The 10321-nt window shown below is 36.0% G+C and overlaps 1 protein-coding gene and 1 pseudogene across 1 annotated transcript; one reads left to right on the top strand and one right to left on the bottom strand.

Moving 5' to 3' along the window:
- Positions 1–1217: 1217 nt before the first annotated feature.
- On the bottom strand, positions 1218–3386 carry LOC145617808 (F-box/LRR-repeat protein At1g67190 pseudogene; annotated as a pseudogene).
- Positions 3387–4594: 1208 nt separating this feature from the next.
- Positions 4595–9627, top strand: LOC145617183 (transmembrane 9 superfamily member 5-like). The gene is made up of 7 exons (XM_081671868.1): positions 4595–4876; positions 5458–5498; positions 6332–6920; positions 7026–7154; positions 7407–7563; positions 7942–8423; positions 8806–9627. Exons 1-7 carry the CDS (start codon positions 4734–4736, stop codon positions 9020–9022), a joined length of 1758 nt encoding a protein of 585 aa, XP_081527994.1. The 5' UTR covers positions 4595–4733; the 3' UTR covers positions 9023–9627.
- Positions 9628–10321: the final 694 nt, after the last annotated feature.

The following is a 10321-nucleotide window of genomic DNA, read 5'->3' on the forward strand; positions in this document are numbered from 1 at the left end:
TCACTGACAGTAATATTTGAACAAACATTATATTTGAACAAACATTATAGGCAAGAACAAACACGCGGTAATTTAATTCTGCCTTGGTCAGAGTAAACAGACATGAAGCATAATATTTGAACAAGTAAACATATATCAGATACATCAGATAGACAAACAGACGACAGTTTAAATTAGCAGCATCATACATTATGTCTGAGACACAATATGCTTCACATGCCTGTAGTAAGACATCTAGAGGATAACACATACGCTCCCCACTCCCAGGCCCATTAGAGACTTCAGGAACACCTTAACCATCTAGGCTCCGAGTCCCGACCAAATCCCAAAAGATAGTAAGGTACACTGTTCTAGTAACTGTCGGGACTCAGGTTTACAAGTTACGACTGTACAGAATAAAGGCAATACCCAATCAGTCCACTTTCAACATTCATTTATTTCGTGTCAACATATTAGAACACTAACCTATCCCAAGTCCACACTGGTGGTTTGTCTCTTTAATGCTCTGAGAAGGTGTCTGATAAACATAGTGAACTAAGACGGGCATCAGTGAAAGCATGTAATGCTAACATCATAATGGACTGCAGTAAGCTACACTGCAACTCCTTACATTATCGACCAACAATTCAAGCAGAGTACTAAATTTCTATCAGTCTTCCTCTTCTTACAAGTCACCACCCGTAACTAAGGAGAAAAAAGATTCTTGAACCCTTTACTCTATGTCTCCCTAACTTTAAAAATGACAGAACTTGAACTTCTTCATCAGTAACTCGGATATACAGTAGATTCATGATCATATACTGAATTAGAGCATGCAAAATCAGTATATGATAGAACAGAAAATGCAAAATCAGATAAAGTGGATAGAGCAAAAGGAACAGCATACAAAACACAATATCAAGGCTAATCCGATTTCAAAACCAGATTATGGAAAAGTAAGTTGGGATATGTAACCTACCAGTCTGCCATTCCAAGTGAAACTCTTCTTATTCAGACTTTCCAGCAGAGTTAAACGGTTTAGAAACAACTAGCTGCATACCATTAGCTTTCCTATGGTTGGCAGCTCAAGGGAGCTACTTTTAAAGTCAAACAAAGAGAACAATACACGACCATGCTCATCGATCATCAAGAGTAAATCACTTCAGCTAAATCAAACAAAATTTGCAATATAAAACAAAGAGTGGATACAACATCCATTAGAAAGGAAAAAAAGGATATATCTTTAATCAAATAAGAAATGGAAGCAGATAAATTGAATGACAGGTACAAAAAAATAGGCAGACATGCCTTGCCTGCTCAATGCCTCAATCTTATCCACCAAAAGGAAAAAGCTCATTCTTATCATTCACAGAAGTACGTAACAGGTGATCAATCAATAATATGACATACCAAAATTCCGAGTGTACAAAGAGACATTGCTGCCCCTACTCATATTCAAAATACACATCTACATGCATATATAGCCGCATCAGCCGAACAATGGAGGAAGTAAAATTTGCCAACATTTGGCATTCTTCAGGTGTTTTGGCGTCGGAAACAGTTCCATGAATGATCAACTTTTCAAGGTTGGGACATCTCTGCAAAAGCTCTTCAACCCACTGGGAGAAGATATCACTGATAACAGTCCAACCAACTTCTAGTACAACTACATTGTGCAGATGATAAGAACCCTCCAATCCATAGTGAATCACACCATCCCTCAAGTCATTACTTAATGAAAGATGGCTTAGATATGGGAAGCAAATAGCTATAGTTTCCAAATCAACAATATCATCCTCATCATCAAACACCACATCCCAAAGCCGAAGTACTCTCAAATTTGACGACCTAGAGATCATATGATAAAATTTTGGCCAAGTGATTGTGAAGTTGCTGACATCAATAACTTCAAGATTTTCAGCTATTTCACCAATATCAAGATGTATAACACTAACATCATCAATTTGAAAATGCTTTAAGGTCCCCTTCCCAATAAGCTCGAACTGCTCCAGGGCACAATCTTTCAAATGCATATCCTCAAGAGAGTCAGCCTCCAAAATGAACTTGTCCAAACTAATGGCTTCAACATATATAGTCTTCAGCGTTGAACTACTCAATTCAACACTCACTTGAGCATCTGACATGGCAATCTCGGGATTAATAAGGGATAAGGTCTCAAGTTTTGGGCAAGCGGTAAGGAGAAGGTTCAAATCCAATGCTGAAATGCTGACATAACTCAGGGAAAGTGAAGTGAGGCAAGAAAACCTTTGATAATTAGGTTCAACTCCTATGATTGTATTGTGTGCCAAAGACAGCATCTCCAGCTTGTGTCTCCCACAAATATCAAGAATGTTAAGGTTCGGGCTAGTCCTAACATTGTAATACAATCTTCTCAGGCTTTCCCTAGTATACATAAGCCAAGCAATAACTGTTGAAGCCGAAAACTCATCAACATCATCCATCAAGATAGTAAGCCCTTGCAAACCAGTAGTTTGGAAAATTGTCTGTGTAATTAAAATCTCTAGCCGGCTAGTCAACAAATCGCGAAAAACAGGCCAATCATTGGAATTGAATGAAAGAGAATGTAGGTGCTTTCGAAAAGCCTCTCTCCATTTCCGGCATGTTGCAGATGCACTCACAACCTCCCTAGCAGCCCCAAGGCGGGACAGTATGTTTCCAATCACTTCAACAGGTAAATTCTCCATGGTATACTCTGATCATAGACCAAATTCAAATCACCCCAAAACCAACAACAGAATTTTGGGTTTGCTCCTTCAAATTCAATTGAAGATTACATAGTTATATCATACATATCCCAATGTATTCTATCATGATCACATCATACTCTAATTCTTCAGCCAAATTTTCAACAAAACAACACATCATTTTATCAAAAAAAAATGGGTATTTCACAATTCTTCAATACCCAATCTGAATCAACAACACAAACACTTCATTTCTAATAATGACAAGACAGACATCTTCATCAAGTAACTGCTATATTTTCCAATTAAATGAAAGATCCAAACTTTGAGAATTACCAATGTCAAAACATACACAGATCAACAGGCGATTAATCACACAACCAACATAATCTTACAATATCTAAAAGAAGAAAACTTTCCGACAAATTAAGAAAAACCCAGTTGTGAAAATTGGTTAAGGAATCCAAAAATGGGAAAATTGAAACATACCCAGTTGAAAATATTGCAGAAAAATAGAACCCAGATGAAAAAATCCTCCGAAAATTCGTTGGATTTGATCAGATAGAATGGCTAAAGTGCGGTAGGTTGAAGAGGAATCATTGTGTTATGAGCGAGTCAAGCACAAGGCTTGATCGCAGGCGTAAGTTGGGGAGAGAGACTCGCCATCCTTTTGAAAATACGGCGGACCATTATTCCTTTTTGCTTTTCTTTTTTCTTTTTTTATTAAAAAGAAAGAAAACAAAGAAGAAAAAAAATGATCTAGACGTGGGTTAGCAGACCAACCACACTAGACTGAATAGTGTACCAAAATGAGTTGACATTTAATTTTAGATTTTAAGATGTGCTAGTTGAGTAATAGTGGCTCAAGAGTAGGGATGGTGATGGGATAATCTGATTTTGGATGAGGTATATAAAATTCCGAACTTAATTTAATGATAGGAAAGTGGATGATGGAAAACAGATGGATTCAGGTGATGTTTTAATTGATAGATGTTAATAATGTCTTTCTCGATTTGAAATCATTCCATTTCCATCCTTATTCTACATTGGATGTGTCATTTGCTTCGTTGATGATTGTGAACTATGTTTTCCTTGCATTATTTAGTGTATTTGGACCCAAACAATGTACGAGTTTTTTTTTAATTATAAAAAAAGGCAAAGCCAAGAGAATAGACACAAAAAAATAAACTGGTTCAGGTAGAAGGTTCTTTTAAGAATAATTAAAAAAAGACACACTTGACTACTAGAGCCAATGGACTAAGCATGGAATTATCGGAAGGTCACGATTCGAAAATCTTTCGCAGGGATCCTAGATAGATCCAATAGAGCTCCTCCATAAATATCTATATGATTAGTCTGTTCAATCCTAAGATTTGCTAAGTAAATTGTTGTGATGCTACGCAATTACCCTCTTGGTAGACTTGAAACACCTCTACTTCCCATTCCACTTTATATTAAGTGCTTGCACACAAGCTAGATTATGAAGGTGGATCATCAATTCGTCTATCTGAAGATTGTGTGCCCACTCTAGGCCCTTGACCAACACCATCATCTATGTGTGAAAAAAACACTACAAGGTACAACGATGTGTCGATGTACATTCATGCATGTAGTTGTAGATTCACCTAGGATAATTTGATGCTCATCAAAATATCTTTGGGTGCACTTATAATATACTTTGTATGTATTAGAATTTTCAATACCTATGAGGCAATTACTCAGTAACAAAATGTTGGTTCACTTGGTAAGACTTTTACTTCAAATCCTTGAGGTTTGTGGTTCGAATCCTATTAAGTGAGGGTATTTAGAGGTAGAGATTTCTTTAGCCTCCACCCAAGTGTCTAACCCGAAAATATTAGAGGGAAAAAAAAAAAAAAAAAAAAAAATTGAGGATTGAGGTGTGGTGAGGATCTCCTTATGCTTGAACTCGAAAACAGTTAAAATATACTCCTGACTTCCTGAGAACGTCATTTCTACGGCTACCCTCAAACGATTTCTCTCAATCTCAGCCACTGTCACTGTCAGAAAGATCAAAGCAGCTAGTTAAGCATGTCAAAGATCCCAAATTTGTTGCTAATTATCGTAATTAATTTCTGGGTTTTTCATCCTGTTTATTCCCTCAATCACCACTACAATGTGGGCGATCAAATCCCTATTTTTGCCAACAAAGTTGGCCCCTTGAATAATCCCAGGTACCCACCATTTTCCAATTTTTATTTTTGTAATTTAAACTTATAATTTGCTTCAGAATTTCTATTTATTGCCTTGATTGGAGCATTGGTTTGATTTTTAGCTCTTAAATTTTAGGCCTTGACTTTTCTCCTAAGAATATAGTAATATTCTAAAGTTTTATTGAATGTTCAATAGTTAATCATTTCTTTCATTAGTTGATGGGTTTAGTAAATCAGAAAATTTGAGGATATGGCTAATTTTTCTTTAGTATTTTAGTGATTGTTACATTCCTGGATTCAAAGATATGATCTTGTGGGTGTATTGTGATTTTGGACAATTTTCTGTGATTTTCTGTATGTAGAAGATTTTTGAGACAAATTTGTTTCAGTTATCAAACTTTTCTAATGAACTTGTTATTGCATTTGGCAATGTGGCATCTGACTTTGGTAAAATTCCGAGTTCGATTCGATTTCATGGTTTCTTATATAGTTCTGTTGGCAATATTGATTAGGTTTGTAGTTTTTTGGCAGAAAAGTGTTGCAAATGCATTGTTAATACTTTTGTGAAAGAATTTTGATATGAATCTTTTGCCTTTTTGCAGTGAGGCGTACGAATATTTTGATTTGCCATTCTGCCGCCCAGGTTGGCTAATAGTCTTATAAAAATTAGTGCATTTTCTGTCAAGATTTGGGTAGAAGGTTTAATTAACAATCATTTGTTATACATATGTTTGCAATTATAATCATGCAGACTGTGAACTCGAACTTAGTATAGTAAGTTGAATTTCAGCTTTCAGTTTACTAATGCATAGCCTTGTAATTTTGTGTATCATAACTATATTGGCTTATTTAAGATAGCGGAAGACAGCAAAACCAATCTAGGCTACGTATTTAAGTGTGGAAGGCCAAACAGTTTTAGAAGCGGAACTATCATTGTTAAGTATAATAAGAGCAATATGGGTTCAGCATATGATCATTAGTAGCTAGGTTTGATGACTGCAGACTACTGTCGCGTGAGACTGGGTGAAGGGGCTGTATAGCACATACTATATTGCTAATTAGTTGCCTATGCAATTGCTCGTGCATTATTATCTGATATAATTCAAGATAGTGAGACTTTTCTTAGCTACTTTACACAATCTTGAGCTATTTCCAGGATCTCTGCAAATTTGCAAAACGACTTGCTTCATTATCCTCTCCTGAGTGATGTATTAAACATGGTTCTGCAGTCTTTCAGTTTATGCGCCTAAAATGACAGATTCTCAGGTCTTATTTAGTTTAGGTACATCTATTGATTTATAATTGCTAGGGCACCTTTTGTTTGCAAAATATATTCAGTCAGAGCATGTAGTGTTGTTAGTCTTCAGAGATTTTCAACTGAAGCAGTAAATCAATTTCAAAACAAACCATAAAATGAGCTCTGCTGCTTCTAGTAGCTGAATTGTCTGTGTTTTGTTCTTCCTCTCTTGGCTGCAGATCCTTTAATAAGAAGAAAGGAATCACTTGGGGAAGTTTTAAGTGGTGATCGTCTGACAAACACACGCTATGATATAAGATTCCAGGAGATGAAAATAGCAGAGGAATTGTGCACCACTAAACTTGGAAGGGAGGAGCTTGTTAAATTTCGTGATGCAATTCAAAGGGACTATTACTTCCAGATGTTCTTTGATGACCTCCCATTTTGGGGGTTCGTTGGGAAAGTTGAAGGAGAGAGCTTAAATCCCTATATGAAAGGGTCAAGATCCTATCTATTCACACATGTTCAGTTAGATGTCTTATATAATGGCAATAATGTTATAGAAGTGCACGCTTTCAGTGACCCCAATCATGTTGTTGACATAACAGAAGATGCTGCAATTGATGTGAAGTTTACTTACTCAGCAAATTGGAATGCAACATCAACCCGATTTGCAAGCAGAATGAGAAGATATTCAAGGGCATCATTGCTCTCACCAGTTCAGCAACTTCACTGGTTTTCAGTCATTAATTCAGCTGTCATCATTTTGCTATCAATGGGATTACTGGCTGTACTATATTGGTGGAATATCAAGAATGATTTAAGAAAGTAATTTAGCATTATTAGCAACCAGTCATTACTTGCACTGTTGTTAAAATTTTGTGATTTCAGGCAGGGCTCTAGGTTCTGACAAATAATCTTTTTGTATTCTAGGTATTCAAACGGAGATGAAGACGATAGAGAGATTGGATGGGCGTGCATTGAGGGCGATGTTTTCAGATGCCCGACATTGTTGTCTCTCTTTTGTGCTGTGCTTGGCTGTGGCACCCAACTTTTTCTCGTGTAAGGCAACTAATTGGATCATTGTGCTCTGATACTTGTTACTTGCATCAAATATGTGAAACATTCATGTGTAGCCTTATCAAGTTTATCTGCATTCTGCATGATAGTGTTGTTCTATTGGACCTGTTTCCTTCCAGCTTATTGAATATGAACATCTGCTATAACTTGTCTGCTGCAGCACTCCTGGTGTACCTTTTTTTTTTTGAAGGGACTCCTGGTGTAACTTACTGACCTATATATGAACCTTTTCAGGTTTTGCTGTTTGTTTGTATTAACCTCTCTCGGTCTTCTAGTGCCATATACCCATGGGACTTTATGGACAGCTGTTGTTGTCATTTACACTGTAACGTCTACAGTTGCAGGATATACTGCTGCTTCATTTCATTGCCAATATTCTGAAACTGGATGGGTAAAAATCTCTATCTCAAATGTATCTGAATTACAGTTGTTTTCCCCCTTTCTTTTCTTTCCGAATGTGGCATGCATGGCAGCATCGGTGATTCAGATGTGACTGGCATCCCTAAATAATAGGCCACCTTTCTATTTCAATCCATCTCAAAATAACAGACCATTTATTCCTATAGACCCATACTATCCTCAATGATAATATTAATCAGAAAACACAACATTGATATGGTGTATATGCAAAAGTTTATATATTAAATGCTACTTATAATAACCTTTCTCAGCTCCTTTAAAATGATCAAAATTAAATTTGGGCTATTATATAGGGATGGGAGTATTATAATATTTTCAACGATTCAATGAACAAAAATTAATGTTGCAGGAAAGGAGTGTCCTCCTGACAGGGTTTCTCTTTATGGGTCCATTGGCGCTTGTACTTTCTATCCTTAATACAGTGGCAGTATCATATGGGTCTACAGCTGCTCTACCTTTTGGCACCATTGTTGTGATGTTTCTCATACATACTTTTGTTACTGCCCCACTTCTTGCAATAGGAGGGATTGTTGGACGTCGTTATAGATGTACAAAGGTTGTGCCTTCTACCAAGAAATACGTGAGAGAGATTCCTCCATTAACTTGGTATAGGAAAGTCCACATACAGATGTTTCTAGGTGGTCTCTTACCTTTCAGTGCAGTTCTCGTGGAGTTGCATCTGCTATATGCAAGCATGTGGAGCTACAAACTATTTACACTGCCGAGCATAATGTTCATCAGCTTCTCAATCCTCATCTTACTTACTGTTATATTAAGTGTTGGTTTGACATACATTCAACTTTCTGTGGAAGACCCTGAATGGTGGTGGAGGTATGCTTATGCTGTTTGTATTTCATTGTTGCTTACTTGATTCATGCAACATGTGGGCTATATATGGTTAGGAGAAAAATCATTTTCTTCCACCTTTCTTTCCCTATGTCCTTTTCTCTTCTAACAATGAACCAAATGATGGACAATTAAGTGCAAAACCTAATTTCCATTGAAACATTTCTTTCCATCAAATAAAAATTTATTCAAGTTGTTTTCCTTTGAACCAAATACTAATATAGAGAAAACATTAATTCGCACAAGTAGCCTATATTTATTCTCTTCCAGCATGTCCTAACTTTGTATTTTCCTCCTGTTATAGTCGCTGCTAACTTTTTTATCACTCAAAGTTGCCAAAGCTTTAAATTTTCTTCTATTTCTGCAGGTCGGTATTACGTGGTGGATCAACAGCTATGTTTATGTTTGTCTATTGTATATACTTCTATGCCAGGTCACATATGGATGGTTTCATGCAGTTGTGCTTCTTCCTGGGCTACAACGCTTGCATTTGTTATGCTTGTTTCCTAATGCTTGGTGCAATTGGTTTTCGTGCTTCTTCAGTATTCATCCACCACATGTATCATGGTGTTAAGAGCGAGTGAATTTCATACCTTTTTATTTTTATCCCACTTTCACTGACTATCCTCGACAAATACACTATGTGTACCCCCGAAAAGAGGGATCTCTGTCCTTTACCTCCATTGATGAAACGACAGAACTCAGGAGAGGAAGCATGACAAATTTTTGGCCTTACAGACGCTAAACCATGCTGATGACAGTTCCAGGTTTGTTTCAAGTTGAGATTAATTATTCTTATGTGTGTCAATGCATAGCATGACAGGCTGACAGCATGAGATTAAGGCTGTTGTTTTGTGTCTATTGATTCTAAGTAGTTTTAGTTGTAGTCAGTTCATAATATATAACAACAATATTCTCCAGCTTTTGTGGCTTATATTTTACTAATTTAGATATTATTATGCAAATCAGCGACTCTTTTTTTTTTCTTAGAATATGTCAGTGTGTCAGCAGCTTTTGCATCACATGTAAGTAGTATATACAAATTCCTGAAATTATTCACTGCCTTAATTTAGTGACTCTATCAGCAAATAACTTTCTGTAAACAATTTCTGAGAATGGTAGTCTAATTTGCTCTCACTTGATCTCTAATAGTGCTTGTTTGCAATGTAATAGGATGTTTAGTCGGGAACCCGGGACATAAATTAATCAATGTTCAAAAACTTGAGATTATTGTGGAACTAGTGGAGGGGCTTATTATTATTTTGAACCTCTTACATATTATTCCTCTGTCTCATTGTGTCTGTTCAATATTATTTTCTATAGTTAAACTTACAAATTTGAGTTTTTATAGTTACAATTGAATTAAATGTCTTAGGACACTAATTTCACTCTTCTAACATACCGTATGTAGGATAGTATACATTCAATATGAACTTAGGCGGAGAAGGTGTTGAAACTTTGCCACTATCAAGTACTTAGGTTGCGACTTGGGAAAATTCTTGAGAATCAGATACTCTATATATTCCTAAGAATTTATTACCTCATTTTTGTTCTTTCAAGTAGGGAATTGAGATAAATATTATGTGATAATTGATAAATACTTCGTATTCAATTGCTTCCAACATGTACATGTTGTAAAGTGTTCCCTGGGAAAATTTGCGGACCTTAAAATGATCATCAAGACTATATCTCCTGGCCTGCTATGAGTGTTATCTACAGTTATATAATAAACTGAATTTGCAAAATAGTTATTGATGTTTTATTTCCATACATGAAAAAGGTACATATAAAATTGAATAATTCACTTGCACAAATTAATTTTGAAGATCAAGAAATATTTTTCTGTCATTCCTTGTACTCAAAGAAGTAACTTCTAGTTTCAG

The sequence above is a fragment of the Chenopodium album genome, chromosome 26 (assembly GCF_948465745.1).
Source record: "Chenopodium album chromosome 26, dcCheAlbu1.1, whole genome shotgun sequence".
NCBI lineage: Eukaryota > Viridiplantae > Streptophyta > Magnoliopsida > Caryophyllales > Amaranthaceae > Chenopodium > Chenopodium album.

Bases quoted from the DNA above. Each gene is read 5' to 3' on its own strand.
- LOC145617183 (XM_081671868.1), top strand. From the start codon at position 4,734: ATGTCAAAGATCCCAAATTTGTTGCTAATTATCGTAATTAATTTCTGG. The intron at 5,499-6,331 runs GTTGGCTAATAG...TCTTGGCTGCAG, and splicing joins TTTGCCATTCTGCCGCCCAG to ATCCTTTAATAAGAAGAAAG. The intron at 7,564-7,941 runs GTAAAAATCTCT...TTAATGTTGCAG, and splicing joins AATATTCTGAAACTGGATGG to GAAAGGAGTGTCCTCCTGAC.